Source organism: Adiantum capillus-veneris, chromosome 17 (genome assembly GCF_014529385.1).
Source record: "Adiantum capillus-veneris isolate H3 chromosome 17, ASM1452938v2, whole genome shotgun sequence".
NCBI lineage: Eukaryota > Viridiplantae > Streptophyta > Polypodiopsida > Polypodiales > Pteridaceae > Adiantum > Adiantum capillus-veneris.
The window spans coordinates 149,329,121-149,353,347 of NC_140947.1; the positions used below are offsets into that span (position 1 = coordinate 149,329,121).

General features: G+C 44.7%; 1 protein-coding gene across 1 annotated transcript in view; it reads left to right on the forward strand.

The window, feature by feature from the left end:
* The first annotated feature begins 3,352 nt into the window (after positions 1-3,352).
* Positions 3,353-24,227, forward strand: part of LOC147438312 (uncharacterized) — a 48,572-nt gene continuing 27,697 nt past the window's right edge. The window contains exons 1-2 of the mRNA XM_086487595.1: positions 3,353-4,157; positions 4,724-5,955. Of these exons, the coding sequence (XP_086343721.1) occupies positions 3,937-4,157; positions 4,724-5,955 (1,453 nt within the window). The 5' untranslated portion in view covers positions 3,353-3,936. The remainder of the gene's footprint in view (positions 4,158-4,723; positions 5,956-24,227) is intronic.

The window sequence follows — 24,227 nt, forward strand, 5'->3', positions numbered from 1 at the left end:
TATTCTTCGGCAGTGGGCAGTCTCATGTATGCTACGGTGGCCACAAGACCAGACATTGCTTTTGCAATGGGAGTGGTGAGCCGACATATGGAAAATCGTGGCAGCAACAAGCATTGGGAAGCAATGAAGCACATTCTTAGGTACCTCAAAGGTACGATCGATAGGTGTTTGCGCTTCGGGAACAGTGATGCATCCATCGTGGGTTATGCAGATGCAGACTATGCGGGTTGTGTCGACAATGGGAGATCGACATCTGGCTATGTCTTCATATTTGTTGGAGCAGCAGTATCTTGGAGGTCATGTCTTCAAGATTCTACGTCACCTTCCACTATGGAAGCAGAGTACGTTGCATTGTGGGATGCAAGTAAAGAGGCTGTATGGTTATCTCGCTTAGTTAGAAATCTTGGCATTGATGAGACTCCAGTGATATATTGTGATAGTCAGAGTGCTCTTGCATTGGCAAGGAATCCTTTATTTCACTCCAAATCGAAACTCTTGAAGTCAGGTATCATCTCGTGAGAGGTTTCTTGGCCAAAAAGCTCATTGATTTGGTCAAGGTACAAACTGACGACAACCCAACAGATGCTTTGACGAAAGGCTTAGCTTTGGAGCAGTTTACACATTGCAGTGAGTTGATGGGTATAGGTTGAAGCCACATATTGCTTCACGGTTGTACATACCAGGTCACTTGAGCTGCATTGGCCTTCACGTGGGAGTTGTTAAGATTCAGGTCAACTGGCAGGACATCCCACTTACTACTAACCCATCTACTAACTTAACTATTATATACTTATTCTTTAATACAATAGAATAAGGAGCTGCAACATGATAACATTGTTGTGCACTCCACCCAAAGCAGGTCTCTCTCTCTCTCTGCTCTCGCACTTGCACTCACACATGCTTCTCGTGGCACCTCGTAGCATGCAAGGCAAGAGGGTCAAGTGTTGGGCATGCTTGAGTTGCATTAGGAGGTGTTCCCACCTCATTGGTCAAGTGTGAAGCATTCTAACTTAAGACTGGTTGCACTCTTGCATAGCTATATAAGAGAAGTTCGTTGCATTTTTTAGGCTCTTGCTCCTCTCACTCTCTCTCTCAAGTGTCCAAGTTGGTGAAGCAAGCTCTCTCTCTCTCTCTCTCTCTCTCTCTCTCTCTCTCTCTCTCTCTCTCTCTCTCTCTCGCTTATGGGAGCTCTAGAGAAGGACTCTATGCTCAAGATCTTGTCTATGGATGCAAATCCAAGCCAATAAAAGTTTCTTCTTCTCCATCTCTATTACTCTATTATTAAGTTGTGTTAAAAGCTTGCCCATGAGCAAGTGTACATAGAATATCAATTCTCTTGTTTGAAAATACTTCTCTCCACCTTTATCTTCCTCTTTTCCCGCAGTTCCTCTCTCCTCGCTGGGGTGTTGTTTGGGAAGGAGCGTTATACCATGGAATCTTGAAGACACAATCTTCTTGATTCAAGCAAGGATTTGCAAGAGCACAAACATGTATTGTAAGAAAGCTCTCTTTTGAGAGGATTATACTACAAGTCCTTTTGGAGGGGGACCGGATCCAAGCAAATCCAGTCAGTTGTCAATCTTAATTGGTTATTCTCTTACAATTATGTGCATGGTTAAAGTGTTTTTAATGTGTATTTGTATAAAGAAATCAGTCCGACACAACCTATGTTCTCCTTGCTATCTCTCTCTCAAGGAAAAGCCTCTGCTTTCATTGTTAATATCCACTGAATCTAAAAGTAAGTATTATATTCTCTTACACATGATGCTCTCTAGAGGATGCATGGTAGGCTGTCATGTGCTCCTTCACGACCCACTCCACAAACTCTTGCTTTGGCACAATTCTAAACTCAGGCTTTAGTGTGCCCCACTTCTCTATTGCCCGAAGATGATGAAGGTGCTTTGTCTTCTTCACATTGATTGCAAACTTCCCATCTTTGTCCTCAAACCTTTTGTTTGACAACTCCCGCCACTTAACATTGTCATCTCTTGATCGGGGTGCCTTGGCTCTTGGCCCAGCTCAGCCATGGAGGGGCGACCAACCTTCTGTACGAGGATGTGGAAGTCAAGGCCATGCTCCCTCTTGAGGTGCTTCTCCATCCACCACCATACCAAGTCAAAATGAAGCCATCTAGAGCGCTCGCCGCTTGCACAACACTGTCGGGCAAGCCTCCCATCGGGCAAGAACACCTCTACATATGGCCATGGCATAGGAGACGAGGAGCGTCTAGTGCTATCCCCAATCCCCTTCTTTGCATCTTTGCAAGCATATGGATGCTCCATCTTCCGTTTTGGGTCATTATGAGCTCCACCTTTGGTTTATTACCTTGTAACCCCCTCATTAGCATGCCTTTTGCCTTTGCCTCTTGTAGGTAGTGACCTTGTTGACCTTTTTTGGTCAGCCATGTCACCCACCTTCTCCTCATGTTTTCTGTCCTCTTGATCCGGCCCATCAAACACATTCACCATCTTCTTCTCGGGTCATGGATTGATACAGGCCGGAGTTTGAGGTCTATCACGAGACCCTTCTTTTTTTATATGTAGAGGACTACTTCAAAGAACCTTTGGAGGAGTGGTCTCCGTTGCATTGAGGGCTGGCTCAACGACATGTTTGCTCCCAACTATTTTCTTCCCATGAGGCTCCTTTCCTCCCCTTCTCGGTGCCATGAGGTTAGCAACCATGCCTTGCAAGCAACAATGGAGCCTTAGTGCATGCGTGTGCGCGCGCATGCACACACACACAAAGCAAAAGACAATCATCCTCAAAACTCCTCTGATGCAACATATATGTGGAGGTTATAAGATGCCTGCTGTCTTTGCTGTCCTTCTTCCTCATCCCACTCCCTTCTAAGGACCTTAGCCAATCACGGGTCCCTCATCTAGCTCCACCCACAACATGCAGAAGCCCAACAAATGCCCATCGGACTGCCGATCGAACCTCCAATCCCCCCAAACAGACCTCCATCCCTCACCCAAATTGAGCTCCATCGCATGCAACGTACAAGGCTCCACTTTCCCATGCATGAAAGCTACACCCACATCCCCCCGGGTGGCGCACATCCTTCATGAGGTTCTACATCAGCTTGGCTTTCTCCACTTGAGCTCCACCTTAGATTTTCCCAACTCTCTCGTCCACATCAATGTCCGTGTTCGAGTTTAGCTTTTGCGCCTGAGTTTACTTTTTTCACCACGCAACCGACTGGGATTCCGTCGCCAAATTCACCTCGGCCTTCATTTGGTTTTCAATGGGCTTTAGGTAGTGTCCCCCAACCCATCCCCCGCCCCCGCCCCCTCCCCGGCCGGTTTACATGGACCTTAATGATACCCTAATTAGATTCCCTCTCCACCGTTTGTTTTACACAGACTACAAGGCCTTGGGACATATGGTATTCAAATTTTAACCAGGCTTAAGGTCCAGTGATGGTAAGGTCTGTGTACTTCCGCACAGACATCCACCGCTCTCCCTCAAGATCCCACCTAGGCCTAGCTCTGTTGCTCTTCAAAAGATCGAGCTCAGCATTGAGATGACCGGGCATTCCAGCTCTCTGCATATTTTAACACCTTGGCCACCCCCCCACCTCTCTAATCCGTTGGATGTGAGTCCACATTGCAGTGTTTTTAGCTCTCCATAGCTGATGACGGCGCAGCCAACCTCACTTTTTACTAAAAATCTGGCTTGCTTCGCCTTCTTCAGGTGCCTCATTATGGGTTATGGGGATTTGGCATGGAGGGTGTTGCTGCATAAAGGACAGCTCAAAAAACTTCTCCTGTGAGTGGCGTTATTGAGGAGGAAACAGAGTCTCTGCGGAAACACAGATTGGTTTGCCTCCTGGATTACAAGCTTCAAGATTGAAGCGTTGATTCACAAGCACAAGCGTAGACATTCGAAGAGTGCTTTTCCAGGTTAGGTAGGACTGTGGACCTCATCATATCTGGGATGGATTACATAGAGGTGGATAGAAGTGAGTACGACTGGGTGACAACTGAAGGAGGTTGTGCTGTTGACAACTCTGAGGGTTCCCTTGTTTGGGTTCGCAGAAGGAATGGCCACTGGTGGCCCGGACGAGTTCTTGCTGCACATGAAGTACCTCGGTCACATTTGCTCGTTCCAAAGTCTGGAACCCCTGTCAAACTTCTCGGGAAAGATGATGCCAGTGTGTGAGGCTCCATCACTCTCCCTTTTTCAGCACGCAAGAGTACATTGAATGAATGGATGATAGTGAATGAACAAGTACTTAGCAGCGTAGGAATATTTGACACCACTCTAGATTTATCTATGGAAGTAAAGTGTAGGGTAGTAAAGGATGCACCAAGTGTGCAGTTCTTTCATTCAGGTTATTTTATTGGTCTAGATCTAGAAAGCACTGACTGGTTATGGTGCTAGCCTTTAGCTCCCTTGCTGTTATCGTTGAATTTTAAGAATATTAGAATATAAATGAATTACACAGAGGTAGAACATTAGGGACACATTTTTTTGTGTGTTTTAAGAATATGTTATCTATATATTGTTGCTGTTGCTGTTTTCTCACAAGGGCCTTTGTTAGGTAGTATTGATGTTAGCAGGTTTCTGTTAGCTAGTATCAATGCGACTGTTTTCAAGTTTTTGGGCTAGCTTTTCTATTGTCTCGCTTCAAAAGGGGACGATTCTCATCTTCTCTACAGCTATTTAGGTGGCTTGAAACACTTCCTGTTCATTGTGTTTGAGTACCAAAATTTTTGCACAGGGACTGGTACAATTTTGGCAAGTCCAGACGCATCAAAGCATTTCGTTGTGGGGAGTTTGATGACTGCATCGAGAGAGCCAGATCCTTTGGCTGTTTACGTTCTAAAAATAGAGAAAAATATGCCAGGAGAGATGATGCAATTTTACATGCACTGGAGCTTGAAAAGAGGCAAGCTGAAGGAATGCAAGGCTCAGACAGATCACTTTCAGCTGCTGCAATTTTAGGGCCTCCAGTTTCTGCCAAACAGGTGATGTTACAGAATGATCTAAAGGGAAGCAATCATGGTAACAGTCATATTGCATCTATAGAGTCTAGAAGATTCTTTTCTGTTCAAGCCCCTCAAGTTTCTAATTCAGTTGATGATCCTACTAGGGTGGGACCATCCACCAACTTTGACGTGGATAATGGTGTCGTGCAAGTTATTCCCCGCATGCGGGACCTGCAAGATTTTGGGCTACAAGGTACCGATTCAAAGGCAAACAAGACAAGGCCTAAAAATGTGTTCAAGGCACATTCGGTTGAGGATGGTATCCAAATAGTAAATGAAGGAAATATATTACGCAGTAATTTGCAGGGTGCGTCTGTTACTGAAGATGGGAACAACAAGATGGAAAGCTGCATAACAAGGATCACTTCAGGGGTCTGCTCAGCACCCAGTGTCTCAAAGACTTCTTTATCAATTGTTCAAAAGAGGAAAAAGCATCCGACAAGCTCTTCTGCAGATGAAAGTTCTCACAAGAAAAGGGACCGTCGGCGGCCGCTAACCCAAGTTCTGAAGAAAAGTAGCAACAAGGTTGCAACTTTAGGCTGTGAGACTTCTGCTTTTCCTTCATCTACTACAGATTGCCAGATACGCGTCTTTTGCAGTGATGGAACAGAGGCCACTTCCTCGCAAGATGCATTTAAGCAGGCAATAGATGAATCTAGACCCAGTTCCGAGCAAGGAGACTTTTATTTGCAGCCTACTGACCACCACAGTATCTATGGACTTAAGCAGGACCGCAGTAGACCTTTAACACACTCAGATACGGCACTAACTAGCTTTTGGTCAAATTATTGGGATAGTGGTAGGTGGCCTTCATTGGTTAGCGCTCACATGGATTTTGGTTTGCTGCTGGGCTCATCGTATGCGGATTCTGTTTACAAGGGGACAAAATCTGCATCTTGTTTGCCTCCTGTGGCTTATACAGGCTCCGCAACTAGTGTGAATACATCCAATATTCACAAATCAGGTACTTAACTATGTATTTTACGTTCCCACGTTTTTTCCCCCCCTCATTATTCCTGTTTCCAGGTAGTGCGAGTGAAGGTTGCTTTTTCTGTAGCTCCTTACAGAGTGATGCTTGGCTTTTTTTCAAGGATATATTGGCATTGTGTAACTGGCACAGCCATTTTGTGTTTATTGCAAGCAATTTTTTGGTTTTAATTCCTCTCCATATTCAGTCCTGAAACATGCCTTACTCCGTTTGAAAAGAAGTAGTTGTTAACAGCATCTATTTAAGGTGTTATTGATAATTCCAGGAAGTTAAACATGAAGATAATGCTGTTCTGATGTCCCGCCTTTAATTTTCTTTCTCCCTCCAAAAAGCATGATGACCTCTAGAAGTGATAATCTGGGAGGAATACATTCTGGTGACCCCTGGTTTTCATGTTACTGACAGTGCACTCCTTTTATTGAGCAATGTAGAAAAGAGTTCACTGATAATCATAGGTAAAGATATTATCGAAATGCTTAGTCCATAAAGGATGTGATATAGATAGTAGCTTTCTTCCGCTTGGAAATTTTTGTATTGTTTTTTGCTTTGGTAAGACATTCGTCATGCATGTTGGTTTTATGCATGTTCTCAAATTATTTTTCAAAACATCTCAAATGCATACGTGAAGGGTGAGTCTAGGAAATGCAAAGCCTCATGAAATTGGAAAGACAAAAGATTTTGTATATCTCTATGAAGAGGTCGTGGAGCATGCATGCAATGTGTGTGTCATTTTAAAGTTGTTTTCTTCTTTTCCTTTAACTTTACTTCAAAGTTTTCTTCTCTTTAGAGTTTCCTTGCACTATGTATTGAAATAAATTTTTTTGAATGCAATAGGAGATATGATGATCCAAAGCGGCTCTTGCTTTTAGTTTTTTGTGCCAAGCTTATGAACTGTGTGTGAATGGGAACGATAACCATAGGGCTCTCATATACTCCACAAATAAAGCAGCCCAACCCAACTAAACATGTGAAATAGGAAAAATTCTTGAAAAATGACTGATATCCGAATTGGGCTATCACATGAGATGCGTAATTTTTACTACTGCCAACATTTGTGTGAGAAAAAAGGTCCCCTGTGACCTGTTGGTAGCCCCGTTGGCCTCCCGTGTCTAGTGGCACCTCAATTTGAATCGTCGGAATTCTTTGATGAACCATCAACTGACTCCCTTGCTTCTTCGGAGCTGATTCACTTAGTTCTTTGGATTTCTCTGATGATTATCATCCAGTACCCTTGGTTCTTTCTTTTCCTTGGAGACTCTTGCCCCGTTCAGGTGGACATTGACTTGTCGGTAGGATATGTCAATGAGTCGACATGCGTATCAAAATCTTGCTTGGCATGTCCCATAAGTGTTTGGATAGAGTCGGACTTCTCTTGCAGACAATATCGTTTCTCAGAACGCTCTAAGGTACAAAGAGCGGGATCTTATTTGAAAGGAAACGCTCAGACATGCTGGTCTATTTTGTTGTTGCTCAGAGAAGCATCTAAGAAGTTGAGAAAATTGAGAATTTTCACTTCTGCATGGTTAACGGAAGAATATGATTTGCGGCTTGGCATCATTTGAGAATGAAAAAAGAAGACACTTTGGATGTAGAGGTTTTGGGATACCTTTTTGCCCGTGTTTTCGTTTCAAAAGATCACTTGAAGGACGAGATTGAGCGGTTTTGGTGCCGATTGCCAAAAGAGATTCGACAGTTTTTGTTTGCAGAAAAAATTTGACTCTAGTCGGAGACTTATGGGTCATGCCAAGCAAGGTTTTGGTATGCATGCCAACTCATTGACCTATCCTACGAACAAGCTAGGGTCCACCTCAATGGGGCAAGAATTTTCTAAGGAAAAGAAAGAACCAAGGGAACCAGATGATAATTCATCAGAGAGTTTGGGAGAATCAAGGGAATTAGTTGATAATTCATAAGCGAGTTCCGAAGAAGCAAGGGAATTAGTTGATAGTTCATCAGAGAATTTCGAAGATTCATATTGAGGTGCCTGTCAACACGAGGCTACCAACAAGTGACATCGCACAAGAAAAGAAGAGAAAGGTAAGCTAGGTCCATTGGATAATTTGGTCAAGGGCATTTTTTTGTGCTCTAGATGCAAAGTGGATGGAGGAGGAGAACTTCGCAAATTCTCTTCAGTTTTGAGCTGTACCTTGAGGCTTTTTCAATTATTAGCAGTGCCTATTCTGAAAGTTACCAATGAATCGGCATGTTGAATCTGGTGCAGTGCCGACTGCACAAGAGGGGAGCCACTTCACTCCTTTGTCATAGATTGCAAGTCACTAATTTCTCCTTAAGATTTTAGAGATACTGACAGACTGACGGAATGACTTTACGAAAATATGTACATTGAATTGGGAATTTCCTAGAATGAACATGCTCTTTCACGTGTATTGAGCATGTGTTGGAAAGATGAATTGTTTGCAGCATGTTGTTTGATGAATGATTTGAACTTAGTGCATCTAGACATCTGTTAGAGAGCAACGAGATCTGGATGTGACGGCTAAGTGACTGTGAAGTGAATATGATTCTAGGGCATCAAGATTTCTATCTGGATGAGATTGATGTTAGTGCATCAAGAGTTCCAGAAGGATGCGATGACTACACAAAGATCTAGGTGCATCAAGAGTTTTGGACTATAGATGAGATGGCTAGATTGAATGATTGAAACACAATGTTTAATGTGAACTAAGTGAATTGCATGCTTTGTCAGTGTATTGTCTTGTGGGGATGGTCAAGGGCATGGCATGTGTCACAAACTGTTGACATGTCAAGCCACTTAAGAAGATTCCTTTCGGCATTTATTTCTGTATTAACAATTGAGCAAAGTACAAATTCCGCGGGTCCTCTCTGCTCAGTGCTCCCGGACAAATCTGGGGGGAAGAGAGGCTCTAGTTACAATTTATAGGCCCATGGCCTTCTAAAGCTTTAGCTTCTAAAAACAACTCAGGCCCAAAAGCTAGCGCTCTAGGCAGCCAACGTAAATCACAAAAATGTGTACACAATGCCATGTTAGCAACGAGCGTGTTTTGCGGGCGTCCGTACAGCCTGCCACGTCAGCACTCCTCGGCAATTTTCGGACCGTCCGTACAGCTTTGCCACGTCAGCACTCTTTACGCATCACAAAATAATACCTTGTGTTCTCTAGGCTCCAACGAAAGGGAGCCCCTATTTTCTTGTTAAGCTTGTTCGATTCGACATGCCACGTCATCATTTTGTGACATACCCCCCTCTTGAAAGAATTGTAATCGCCCTCGATTGCGAAGCCATTGCTTAGCATGTCTCATAAGTCTCTGAATAGAGTCAGACTTTTGGTTTAGACAATAGTTTTGAATCTCTTTTGGTAATCCACAACAAAATCGCTCGATTTGTTTCTTAAAAGTAATCTTTTTAAAATAAGAGGATGATAAGAAGTTATCCCAAAATCTCTGACAATAAGTATTCGAAGTATCTTCCTTGATCATCCGGAGGTGATTCCAAGCAGTAATCACATCACTTTCAAACTCTTGAGTGAACCAAGAGGAAGTGAAAAGTCGCTTGAACTTCAACCACTTTGTCGATGCTTCCTTTCGTAGCAAGAGAATGGACCACCATATCTGTGCATTTCCTTTCAGATATGATGCTGCCCTATGAACCTTGGAGTGATTTGAATAGTGCCCTCCAGAATAAGCTATGTCAAACTGTTGAATAAAAGCGAGGGCCTTGTGGGTATCTCGAAAGCTTGAAAAAGTATCAAACGTAAGTGCTTGTTCACCCTCCTTGAAATCTTTGGTTTTCTTGCTCTTGTCCTTGAGATAGTCATATTGGTTGACTCTTGTGCAAATGGTTCCTCTTAGAATAAAACATCGCTTTATTGAAGTCCGAACTCTCAGAAGAGGATGAAGTCTCCTTCGAGCTATCTAAATATTTTCGAGATCTTCGGTGGGATCTGCTTTTCTTGGCCTTCTCGTTCTTTTTGTATCTTTGGATCTTTCATCGTTCTCGCCCTTTGGTCCTCATCACTAGAATAAAAAGAGTCCAGATGGTTCGACTATAGACACCACATATCCTATTGGGTAGGACACTTGCAGATCTATTGGCACTTCTTTTTCGACAAGGAGCTGTTTTCAAACTTACTTTGGGACCTTCACGCAATATCTTCACCATGTATCGGCGGAGTACAACAATTTACTACTTTGCTCGTGACGACACTTTACCATGGAGATTTCTTGGCGATCGAGACACCCAGACTGCTACTACACTCTCGGAGTTCGCCGGAGTATTGTCCTTCAGTGGACATTGCAGCAGACATCTTCATCATTTGCCTCACATCTTCGGCTTCATGCGGTTTGTTCAGCATCCGATGCTGAGAGGGGGTGTTAGACTTACACCACTCTGTTGCTTCACATAGGTCTAGGGCATACTTGTATGGCTAGTATGTCTCCGGGCTGGCCACCCATAGGCTAGGTTGTACCTTGTCCGACCGCTCGAGTTTGGGCCCGGCCACCCACCTTGTCCGAGTGCCCACATATATTTCCATATATCATTTTCTTGTTGGGTTGTGGGGGATTTTTCCAGGCATGCCCTACCTCCCCTTAGGCACCTATTTATGGGGCCAGAGTGACCACTTCCACAGCTCTCATCACACAAAGATCATATTGATTGTGTACTGAGGGTCTTCTGCTCATGGTAGTCATGGAGGGTTGAACCCCCCCTCATGGTAATCATGGGGGGCTGATCCCCCCCTCTTCACCATATCTTGCGTTTGTACTCTCTCTCTCTCTCTCTCTCTCTCTCTCTCTCTCTCTCTCTCTGTAACAAACTGCTTACGAGTCAAAGCCTAAAGAATGGAGCCAACTTACAGATGCCGGCCGAGGGGCCTAAACCCTAAGAAGAACAAGTGATAGAAGAAGTCCTACCAACTTATGGGGACCTTGTCCGATGGGGCCCCAAGTGACAAAGGATTAAAATAAAGCAAGACCCAAAAAACACGCAAAAATTGATGACATGGTAGATTTTCAAAACTTGCGTTGGCATGATGACGTGGCAGCTGTACGGATTCCGTGATTTACAATGGCAGCTTTTTTGGCTTTGTTTTTGGACCATATGCTTTTGAGTTTGAAGGCTTTTCAGTGTAAACTGCTTTTGGGGCCTAGGGCCTTTAAATATGAGGTTAGGACTCATTCTCTGGCATGCTTCCTGGCGAAGGTGCAAAGTCTCGAGTTCCGGCTTGTATTGTGTTGATGCAATATAAAGAAATACCGAAAGGGGCGCCAACGTTTGGGGCCAATACTCTCTGGGGTGGAATTCTGCCACACTGTGTCGCGTGTCGTCTCTCTATTTCAGTTGAGTTGTTATTGAAGTGCTAAAAGTCTGTTCAGTCTGTTCTTTTCTATTGGCACGTGGGGCCCGTCTTGTGACAGTGGTATCAAAGCATCAGGCGTGTGCTTTTCTGAAAGCATACCGGTCCTACAAAGTGATGATAGATTTTATTCGAGGTATCTTCGCCCTACAACCCGGACTTATTAGCCACTCCCACCCTTACTTCATCGCGCATCAGGCGCGCTCCTGTCTTCACCGCTCATGTCTTACAGGGCATAAGCCATAAAGAACCCAAGGCTTGGAATTCATGGATTCAACAGAATGTTTGCAGTTTTTGCTCAACGAACTCCACGACATTCTTTCGCGGCATCCTCAGCACAATCTTTCATGTTACCCCCTCTGATGCCCCAGGTGGTACCTCCTCCTCCGGCACCAGAAAGTACGAGAGCTTCCAACCGGCAACCTTCTCAGCTGTCTGTCCTGATCGGGGGAGTCTTCAAGAATATGGTGCAGCCATATGACCTTGATCCAGTGCAACCGCCATTGCCCCCACCTCCACCACCACCGCCACTGGGCTACAATGGTTGGAGCCCATATGGATACCCTTATTATCCATACCCGGGATATGCGCCAAACCAACCCAAAGATTTCAAAAATGGTGGCACGACAGTCAAATTTTTCACTTTTTCCGGGGTGAAAGACCGCAAGAAAGCATTGGAGTTCCTACAACAATTTGACAACATCTATGCTTTAGGGAACTATACAGAAGAATCCAAGATTTCTCGAGCAACGGGATTTCTTAAAGATAATGCTATGCAATGGTGGAGTTCAATCACGACACAACCGCATGCTCCAAGGACCTGGCAAGCTTTCAAGACAGTTTTTGCACGTAGTTACATGACTTCTATGTTTGAAGTCCGGATTTTGGTAGAGTGGGGCAACTTGAAAATGCTTGCCATTGAAACCATGGACGAATATAACCAAAGGTTTCTCGACGTGTACCTTCCGGTGTCCTTTAGATCTGTTCCCTTGGAGGCCCAATGCGAGCGATACACCATTGGACTACCATCACCATTGTAGGAATATTGTCTATCCAAGCAAGTCTCTACCATGCAAGAACTTATGGACCATGCTGCGATCGGCTACAAATTGATGAAGGGAAAGCTAGAGTTTACCCCAGAAGAATCTCCGGCCACTAACCACAACTCTCGGCAACAACGAACAAATTCTCAAGAGTCTTGTGAAAATCAACCGCAAAGGCCTCGTTTGACGCCTCAACAACGAGACACCTCACTACAAGAAGGCCGATGCTTTGGATGCTTTCAAACAGGGCATAATCATTCTAATTGTCCCAAACACATTGATAGACCAGAGGAGCCGACGCTCGCACCAACGGTTGACAGAACCCCAACGCCACCTCTACTAAGAGAGCTAGACCCGCTATTGGACTAGTTCCTGATATTTATGGCATACGCCTTGAGAGTACAAATGAATTGTGTCGAGCATATGGCAAAGTCAATGGCTTCAAAGCCCTTATTTTCTTTGACCCGAGAGCTACAGAGAACTTCATCCATCCAGAATTCTTAAAGCAGATGCACTTTGATTATGATGCAGAGGGTGGAGAAATTGAAGCTGAGCTAGCCACAAGGCAAACTCAGAAAGTAGTACCGCTCATTGGTGCTCTTCCAGTGACTATTTAAGATTATCATGGAAAAGCTGATTTCCACATCATGAAGTTGGGCAATTGTGACGTTCTATTAGGCATGCCTTGGCATGACAAGAATGATGCGACTCTCCAAATCCGGAACCGAACAATCACCGTGATGCAGAAGGGCAAGCCAGTTGTCCTCAAAGTTCGGTTGTCCGAACAAAATCCTGAATGAACTCTCTAGTTGTTTTATAGTTAGATACTTTTGAACTTTGTTTGAGAAACTATTGTTTGAAACTTTGTTTGAAATGGATGGTATCTGTTTTGAACCTGTCTTGGTGCTGATTTGAAATGTTCGACTCTAGTTTTAATACTGGTTTCATTGATTGGTGATTTTAAGTGGAGAAGTGAGAAATATTGCTTGGGGAGCGTTCCCTTGTATGCTAGAAAACCTCCGAACGACGCAGGCCGATGCCCGGGGAGCGTTCCCTTGTATGCTAGAAAACCTCCGAACGACGCAGGCCGATGCCTAGGGAGCATTTGGTTGTATGCTTGTAAAATAATTGTTGTGAGACTCCCGGCGCGGACCTGGATGGTTATGCGGGAGATATATTAAGAAGTTTGAGCACTTGTTACTCTCAACACCTCCAAACGACGCAGGTTGCGGTCTGGGGGGCGTTTGGTTGTAAAAGGCCTCTTTATCTTCGGGCCCGGACCTTTTTAGGTTATGCAGGAGGAGTGATGAGGGAGTCGTTGAATATTTCCTGGCCCGGACCTTGTTAGGTTATGCGGGAGGAGTGTTCATCGGCGGCTTTACGTTTCTATGTCTTGTAACATGCATATGTAAGCATTTGTGTTGCATTGTGATGTGCCAACTACTGAATATTCCTGATCGGATGAGATTGCCTGGGTATGTAACTTTAATGCATCAAGACACCCATGGAAGATTAGTACGGTTTGGGTGTGATGGCTAATTTTACTACGCCGGAATATCAAGAGTTCCGATCTGGACGAAAGGAAAAGCTAACTCCTTGATCAAAAGAGCAGAAAGGAGAAGCTAACTCCTTGATCAAAAGAGCCGAAAGGAGAAGCTAACTCCTTAATAAAAAGAGCAAACTGATTGTCCCTCGGAATGTCCCTCGAAAATTTTTGAGCTAACTTGAGTTGTTTTGCAGATATGCTGTAATCGCGGACGATTACTCTCTTTCAACAAGGGGAGATGTAACAAACTGCTGACGTGTCAAAGCCTAAAGAATGGAGCCAACTTACAGATGCCGGCCGAGGGGCCTAAACCCTAAGAAGAACAAGTAACAAAAGAAGAAGTCCTACCAACTTATGGGGACCCTGTCCGATGGGATCCCAAGTGACATAAAGGATTAAAATAAAGAAGGAACCCAAAACACACAAAAATTGATGATGTGGTAGATTTTCAAAAATTGCACTGGCATGATGCAGTTGTACGGATTTCCGCGTTTGGCGTTGGCTGATGACGTGGCAGCTATACGGATTTCCGTGATTTACGCTGGCAGCTTTTTGGCTTTGCTTTTGGACTAGATGCTTTTGAGTTTTGAAGGCTTTTCACTATAAACTGCTTTTGGAGCCTAGGGCCTTTAAATATGAGGTTAGGGCTCATTCTCTGGCATGCTTCTTGGTGAAGGTGCACAGTCTCGAGTACCGGCTTGTACCGTGTTGATGCAATATAAAGAAATACCGCAAGGGGCGCCAACGTTTGGGGCCAATACTGGGTGGAATTCCGCCACTTCGTGTCGCTTGTCGTCTCTCTATTTCAGTTCAGTTGTTATTGAAGTGCTAAAAGTCTGTTCAGTCTGTTCTTTTCTATTGGCACTTGGGGCCCGTCTTGTGACTCTCTCTCTCTCTCTCTCTCTCTCTCGCGCGCGCGCTTTCGCACACGCACACTCTCACAAAGCTTTCTTCAAAGTTGACTTCAAAGATGAATCGATGGCCGTACGCCTTCGAGAATGCATCTCATCAATCGGGTGCCGGTTCAAAGATTTCACATATTGGGGATCTTTAGAATATTTGAGCATCTATCTAGCACAAGCATCACCTGCTGTTGACGTTGCATCTCCATTTGTTCATACTCCGTGGGCTGGGGTGGCCTTTACTCTTCTTCTGAATCTATAGAAGGTGGTCGTCGTCCGTTTGAATCTTTCGTGTTTTCTCCCGACTTGGAGTTGTGAGGTGGGTTGTTCTCAAGGTTGCATAGGTACTTACAGTACAGCCGTACAATACAGATCCGTATGTATGGAAAGGGATCCGTACGGATCTTTTTTCCAAAGAAAAAAATCGTGCATTGTGAGGTTTGCAGAAATTATTAGAGTCAGGACTTCATACTTCAGTATTGGACTATCATTATGTACTTTTTTTAATGCTCTTAGTTTTATGAGACCATGACATAAGACATTTGACATCGTTTGGCTGTAGACATTGATTAGCTTTGTGTTTTCACTGTTTGGTTAGAGTCGTGGACTCTAGCCTTTATTTGAAGCCTTGGTGAATGCATAAGTAAAGGTACGAAGTACTCTCAATTTTAGGCTTTTTGAAAAAAAGGACGGATTTTTACGTACCTAAAAACTCAATCCATTTTGTACCACGTATCTTACGTACCGAATATGTACCAAACACTACGTATCTAGCTACCTTGGTTGTTCTGGTTTTTGTGGGATTTGTCAACTGAATCCATGTGTGTCGCGATAGAATGCATCAGATTCTCCTTGGAAGGAAAATCGATCGAGTGTTGATACCATTGTAACAGAGTTGGACACCCCAAGTCGCGAATCCGTCACAACACACGAGAAATCACTTAAATTTACTTCACACTTCAATAGATTCGACACGGCCCGGCGTAGATGTGCCCATAGGTATTGGCCCCAAAGTTTGGCTCTCCTTTCGATATTTATTTTTGTATTAACAATTGAGTTAAGTACAAATTCCGCGGGTCCTCTCTGCTCAGTGCTCCCAAGCAAATTTGAGGGGGAAGAGAGGCCCATGTCACGGGGACATGGCAGCTGTTAACTATGTCACGAGGACGTGGCAATTGCTAACCTTAGTTGTTGGTTTCTTTCCAATGATTTTTGTTTTATTTTTGAGACCCTCTTTTTGAAGTAGCAAATGGTCGGACATTGTATGGCGAACGTGAACGGTAGTTTCACCCGCAGGCGGGAAGTGGTCGGCACTGGAATTCGTATAGTAAGAGGATGTCTAAGCTCAGAGCAAGATCATTTAGGTCCCCCCGTCGCACTTAGCAAGTTGGTGGATACTAGGAAGTGAACTCAATAAAGGCATAAAGTCAAGGTGGGACTACCAACAGAAAGTATCCGACAGTTGGGCCACATTGCACCTTGGGAATCAGGCCCTACTGGCAGAGGACAGCTAGGGGACTGTTTGGGGCTGAAAACAGGGCAAAAACCAGTAAATAGAGCGTGCTGAATTTACTGTTTTTGGGCAGGAATCAAAGGGTATACGCCAGTGGTGGTGAGTTCCAGTAGGGGATTTGGTTTCGCGCAAGTTTTGGGGCTGTTATGTTGCCGAAAGTTGGCCAAATCAGGTAGTATCTAGCGGGATACAGGTAAAGGATGCCGAGGGCTCTACTTTGTAAATTTACCCTCTCAAAGTTTAAAGAAATACCGAAAGGGGCGCCAATTTTGGGGCCTACAGGTTGTCGGCGTCTGCTCAGGGCATTCTAGCTTCCGAGCCGTGTGTGTATTCAAGTGTTAATTCCGGTCATAGGTTTCCTTTACACGTTCTCTCTATGTGTGTCTAAAGTAAAGAATTTTGGGTGAAAGCCAAAGCCTACCCCCCTACGGGCCGGTTTCAAGGTTGTGTTGCCGGGACATCAATGACTTTTTCCTCAAAGGTGAGCCTCGGTGTTTTGGGTAAAGACACAAGAGTACAGGAACGCGGGATTACACTATGCTAGACAAAGGGAAGGGCATTATGGAAGAGGGTTCCTCTTCAAAGGACAGACAGGAAATCCCTATGGTCTTCGAGTTTGTGAGAGTTCTCGGCCACGTCAGTCTGTACCTCCTGTTAATGTGAATGTCCCTCTAGTAGTACATGGCTTTATTGAGGATGATGTGTTCAGGACGCAGTTAGTTGCCGCGGTGAATGTCTTTTCACAACTGGTGCAGAATCCAAGTTTTATGGAGTTCTTGCAAGTGCCACCAGTGCAGCAGCAAAATAGGCAACCTACACCGCGTACGGAGCTTGTTGAGGCTCAAGCCCAAGTACTTCATGCAGCTCAGGAGGATAGGGAACACTCGTATATTGCGGAGTCAGGGGCTCCAAAACAGGTTATTCTCATCCTTGAACAGGTGGCTAGAACGCCTATTCCACAGGTTATGTCAGCTCAGCCTGCCACCTTTCAGAGCCCGCTTGCTGTCTTGAAACGACAGGGAGCTGGTTACCAGGCTATGCACCCAGTTTTTCCACCACCCATGCACGGTACATCCTCGGTATTTCGGGGGTGGATCAGTGCTCCAAAGTATGGCTGGTTATGCGCCTGGAAGTTAGCCGTACATGCCAGGAACAGTGTTTGGGGGTATGCAAGGCATCATGCCAAACCCCATGTATGGTAGTATCGGCATGTAGTAGGGTTTTCAGTGCAACCAGGGCCAGTTTGGGGTGCCACAGGGTCATTTTGGCATGGCTGGTTTTTCTGGACAGCAGCCAGATATCGCACCTTTGACGCAAAATGTGAATGGCCACGATGTGCCGATCATTCCTGCTACAATACCCATGTTGCAGACCATTCCTTATGACAACTTGGGGGCACTGGAGAAGCCGAAGGCTTACAAAGAAGGCGGTGTAGCTGTAAAGTTCAGATTTTCAGTGGCTTTGAGGATAAAGCAAAGGCTCTCACTTTCCTCCAGCAGTTTGATACAGCTTATGCAGGAGGGAATTTTACAGAGGCCTCGAAAGTCAGGAGAGCTGCCACTTTCTTAAAGGACAATGCGCTTACATGGTGGACGACATTGTTAATGCAAGGACAGGCACCTGCCACTTGGGGTTTATTTCAAGTAAATGTTTGCATCTGCTTGGCTGTCAAATGAATTTGAAGCCGACGTCATGACAGATTGGTACCAGCTTACTTCGGCTACATGCAAGAGCTTGCTGGAGTACAATCGGAGGTTTTGTAAAGCGTTACTCTCAGTAATCTCCTATAGATTTGTGCCATTGACAGAGCAGATAAAGAAGTATTGTTGTGGGCTGCCTAAAGGGCTTCACGATTATTGTACTAAGCACAGAGTGGCTACCCTCAGTCAGTTAATGGAAGTTGCTAACACTGGTCTTGCCTTGCTGACACGAGAGGATAGTGGGTTTCCGAGTAACGAGAAAGGAGGGTAGCAAAAGAAAAATTCAGCGAAGAAGCCCTTTGTGAAAATGGCTCCTGATGCGTCATACGGGTCAGAAAAGGCCACCAAAAACAAGGATTCAGTCGGACGCAAGTTGCTCGAGGAAAAGAAGGTCCTAATGGCTGAAAATAAATGCTTTATATGCGAGCAGCTTGGTCACTTTGCTACCAATTGTCCACAAAGGAAAAGACCAGCTGACTCAGATGATAAAGAAGACCAGAAAGGCAAGAAGCCTAAACCCACGGCAGGTTTGGTGCCAGATATGGTGGGTAACATGCCTACTACAGATGCCAGTGAGTTATGCAGGGCATGGGGTAAAGTTAGGGATCAGACGGCACTCATCTTCTCTGATCCATGTGCCAAAGCCAACTTTATCTTGCCAGAGTTAGCTATGAAGCTGGGCATCAAAGCTGAAGAGATGGGGTACACAACAGAGGCAGGGTTGGCATGTCCTGGCCACTCAGAGTGTGTTACTCCCACCATTGGAAAGCTGCGTCTGCATATTCAGTCGTATGTGGACACGGAAGAGCTCTACATCATGTCGCTGGAAGGATGTGATGCCTTGTTGGGGAACCCGTGGATGTTCCGAGTGCATGGAGTCTTGGATGCCTACAACAAAAAGATCACTGTACATCATAGGGGCAAAACTCCCATCTTGGATGTAAAGCTAAAAGGAGAGTCAGTCCCTATTGTATCTGCTTCTGCTATCACTTCTGTAATAAACAATTATCTTTTTGTGTACTTGATTTTTGCACGTGATGTCTCAGGTAGTGATCAGTCAAATTTATTTGTGTTAAATAAAGAAAGGTCAACATTTTTGAAAAAGTTTAGTGACTGTTTTTCTGAATCATTATCGTCGCAATTGCCGCCAGAGAGACCTGAGGGCCATCGCATAGATTTTGTGCCAGGGTGTAGTCCACCAAATAGACCTCCTTACAGGGTTAGCGCCACGCAGCAGAAAGAGATTATGGGCCAGGTTGAGGAGTTATTAGAGAAGGGGCTGATTCAGCCTAGTTCTTCACCGTTTTGCTCCCCAGTGCTCCTAGTGCAAAAGAAGGATGGCTCATGGCGCATGTGTATTGATTACCGTGCGTTGAATAAGAATACCATCAAGAAAAGGTTTGCTATTCCTCGAATTGATGATTTTCTCGATCGAATTGATCATCAGGTTCGTATAAGGCCAAAGGATGTGCACAAGACTGCGTTTATGTAAGGTGCAGCGGAATGAATGTTGAAATTTGTTGAAGATGAGTGCTCCGGACTGTGCATAAGGTTCCTTTTACTTAGGGTTGGGAGAGCCTTCCGTTCTTCAATGAGAGAGTGCAATGGACACAAACAAAGTGAATGGACACTGCGTGAAAATGCTGAGACTGAGAGATAGAGAGAGAAGAGAATACGACACCAGAATGTTGTCAAACCCTCCTCCGAAGGCCTCACTCTCTATGGCGAGAGCGGTCTACTATTGATTGCACAAATCTCTACAATGCTTGGATTTGCCTACGATGTCGACGATGAGACGGGCTGAAATCTGAAAATGCTAAGGGCTGAAATCTGCAAATCTTTATCTGCTGAATCTTGACTCTATATCGGTGACGATGTCGATGACGACGATGCGACACGATGCGCTGAAAACGCAGATGCTGAAATCTGCGTTTTCTGGGCTGAATCTACAAACTTCGTTGGATCTGACCGTGCGGCGAGGATCTGCTGCGGGAAGGTGATCTGCGAGGTTCAGGGACTCTACTGCGGTATCTGATTGTTGAAAACTGAAAATGCTGGTGTTTCTCAATGTTCCGTCGCGATGAATCTGCAAAACGCTGAAGTGTGATGTTGATACAAAAGAAGCTAGGGCTGAAAATCTCTTGCTGGAGGAAATCTACTAACGCTAGGGCTGATCTGCTGTCGTCAAGTGGATGTGCTGTGTCTGCTAATGCCAAAGCTGCTCTGCAATGCAAAAACGCCAAGGCTGATCTGTCTTGCAAAAAAAGGCTAGCTTGATGTTGTTGCAGAAACGCTAGGCCATGTTGTTCTGGTCCTGCTGAGAAGTTGCCTGCTGAGCAAGGTGCTCCTGCTGCCTCTTCTGCCAGAAAGTGCTAGCGCTAGGTTCTATATATACAAACTTAGCAAATTTGCCCTACCTACTTACCAACAAAAGTCACTTAAAAATAATAAGTGAAAAATGTCAAAATTAGGGAAAATAGGTCTATGCACTGTAAAAATGCTTCTGATGGTTTCTGAGTGGAATCTGATGGTCATGCTGTGTGCAACCAGAGGATATGCATCTAATCTAAGTGTTTGGACATGCACGGTCTGCGAACAGACTCACTAAAGTGCCAGATCACTTCCTATTCTAGATTGACTTGACTGAACTGAACCCTTGTCATGCTGTAGCTTGTCCACGGACCCATAGGGTTGGATGTGTCACGTGACATCCCCTCCTTTCAAAGTGAGGTACTGATACCGAATTGTATGGCGTCGAGGTAGATCGCTAATAGCATCCGGAATCCTGGAAAGGACTCTTTGTCGGCCCACTCTGATGTGTGGGTCATGCGATACTTGAACTTCATAAAGGTCTGCAACACTTGCTTCTTTGGGCCGCGCCGAAAGTGACTCAAAGTCATATGTGGCTCCTTCAACTTTGTCTATAGTCATGCGTCTACCTTCTTGAAGAATCTCCGAGGGTGAAAATTCCTGAAACCACTTCCAACACAAAAACATGAATATACCCATTCCATGTAAAGTGACTGGAAAAATACTACTCTTTCGAACAAACAGTGTATGCAATGCAGATGAACAAAGTGACGGAGTGCCAAACGGTTCATCAAACACACGCAAACAATGGGGTCGAATCTTGACTTTCTGATCTAAATCAATCAACTGTGGCAAATCACAATGGAAATGCCTATGCTTGATGCTCAATCCTTCTTGTGCTCTTTCTACAACTGTGTCATGCCAAGGAAGAGACAGGGAATGTGACTTCCTTGAAGGCATACTTTTCAGCTTTTCATGAGAAATCCGCATATGTCCGTGCTCATTCATGAGTGAATCGTGCTCATCGTATAATATGGCATGCTTGTGAAAAGGGATCACATAAGGACGGTGACTAAAATATCAAGAAAGCATCACTCGAACAATGCGTGCTGACTAATCATACGAACACATAGTACTTCCTGGGGGTGGTCTGTGGACCTTGACTTGAGAGCCAAGATCGGTTCTTCGTGATCGAACGAATCTTTATGTGGGGGTTCTGTGGACCTCGACTCAAAAGCCAAGATCGGTTCTTCGTGATTGATTGAATGTGCAATGAGGTTAGTTTCACTAGAAAAAGTATCAATTAACCCATCATTCTTGTGAACAATCACATCGTGGTCATACAAATCATCATGCTTGTGCGAAATCACATCTTGATCATCATGCTTGTCCTTATCATCCAAATCATCATGCTCATCATTATCATGCAATTCATTTTGCTTATCATCATGCAAATCCTGTGTGTCATGCTTTGTAGAAGAAGAGATTGAGAGAGTCTCCTTTTCTCGAATCTCTTGCATCTGTGTCTGAATTTGAGAAAAGAGTCGCAACATTTTTTTCATTCTTGCTTTGTTATCGCGATCAAATTTTGCTTCTCTTTCTTCGCGCTCACGCACTATGGTTGCCATTTTGTCTTCGTATTTACGCTCTATGGCTGCCATTATTCCGTCGCTTTCTAACTTCCTGTCCATCATCCTCTTGTCGAAAGCCTCCATGGGAGTTAGTGCAAACCTTTGCATAGATGGGGAAGGGGGAGGGTCAGAAAAATCTCTTGGTGGGGAGAACTCTTCTTTGCCACTCCCATGCTCATCACCTGCAAGCGAAGCATCCATTCCGCTTCGAGTGATGATTGTAACAAACTGTTGACGTGGCAAAACCTTAAAGAATGGAGTCAACTTGCAGATGTCGGCCGAGGGGCCTAAAACCTAAGAAGAACAAGTAACAGAAGAAGAAGTCCTATCACCTTATGGGGACCCAGTTCGATGGGGCCCCAAGTGACATAAAGAATTAAAATAAAGTAGGACCCGCACACACGCAAAAATTGATGACGTGGCAGATTTCCAAAAATTGCACTGGCATGATGACGTAGTAAGCTGTACGGATTTCTGCGTTTTGCGCTGGCTGATGATGTGGCAGGCTGTACGGATTTTCGTAAATTACGCTGACAGCTTTTGGCATTGCTTTTTGGACCAGAAGCTTTTGAGTTTTAAAGGCTTTTTACTGTAACTGCTTTTCAAGCGAAGGGCCTTTAAATATGAGGTTAGGACTCATTCTCTGGCATGCTTCCTGGAGAAGGTGCAGAGTCTGGAGTACTGGCTTGTACTGTGTTGATGCAATATAAAGGAATACCGAAAGGGGCGCCAAGGTTTGGGGCCAATACTCTCTGGGGTGGAATTCCGCCAATCCGTGTCGCGCGTCCTCTCTCTCTTTCAGTTCAGTTGTTATTGAATTGTTAAAAGTCTGTTCAGTCTGTTCTTTTCTATTGGCACGTGGTGCCCGCCTTAGGACAGTGGTATCAGAGCATCAGGCGTGTGCTTTTGTGAAAGCATACTAGTCCTACAAAAGAGTAGACAGAGCTTTTGGAATTTTATTTGAGGTATCTTCGCTCTCCAACCCGGACTTGTTAGCCACTCCCACCCTTACTTCATCGCGCATTGGGCGCGCTCCCGTCTTCACCGCTCATGTCTTACAGGGCATAAGCCATTAAGATCACTTGCAAGAGAAGGATCCAAGATTTGTTTCGAGTCACTGTTTTTCTCAAAGGCAAGGCCATGCAGATGTTGACGTCTACAACTACCAAGCAGCATACTCCAAGTACTTGGCAAGCTTTCAAGAAAAATAAAAATAAAAAATTTGCCCGAAGTTATATGGTTTCTGACATCTTCCTTCAGAGTGCAACTTCTGGCAGAGTGGGGTATTTTGAAATGCTTGCCATGGAAACCCTAGCAGATTATATCTTGAAATTTCTCAACATCTCTCAATAGATGACTCTTCATGAGCAGATGACCTTGGAGGTTTAGTGCGATTGCTATCTTGGGACTACCATCGCCGCTAAAGCAACCACTGTTTGTCGAAGAGCTGACGGACCATGCTGTGCTTGGCTATCCTCATGGAAGGAACTCAACCCTAATTTTTGGTACAGGTTTCAGGATGGAAAGTCAATCGACTTTTCAAGCTCGATTGATGTCGAGATTGCTTTTTAAGTTTGACTTCTATTTGAGAACTTGTTTCGTGATCTTGTTTGAAATGGATGGTATCTGTTTTGAACGTGTTTTGGTGCCGATTTGAATTGTTTCTCTGGTTTGATATTGGTTTCAATGATTGGTGATTTTACTCCCTGGTAGAGAAGTAAGAAATACTGTTTTGGTATTGTTTGATCCTCGGAACGACGCAGGCCGATGCCTGGGGAGCGTTCCGTTGTATGCTAGAAAACCTCCAAGCGACGCAGACTGCGGTCTGGGGAGCTTTTGGTTGCACAGTCCTCTGAGCTCATGGCCCGGACCTTTTTAGGTTATTTGCGGGGGGGGGGGGGGGGGGGGGGGGGGGGGGTGAACGAGATAGTCGTTGTGTAGCTTCATACCGCAGACCGTTTGTCTCGGGGAAGTGCTCATCGGCGCTGTTTATTGTGTCTTGTAACATGCATATGTAAGCATTTGTGTTGCATTGTGATGTGCCAATTACTGAATATTCCTAATTGGATGAGATTGCCTAGGTATGTAATTTTTTAGTGTAGCAAGACACCCGTGGAAGATAAATACGGTATGGGTGTGATGGCTAATTTTACTACGCCGGAATATCAAGAGTTCTGATTTGGACGAAAGGAGAAGCTAACTCCTTGATCAAAAGAGCAGAAAGGAGAAACTACCTCCTTGATCAAATCAGCCGAAAGGAGAAGCTAA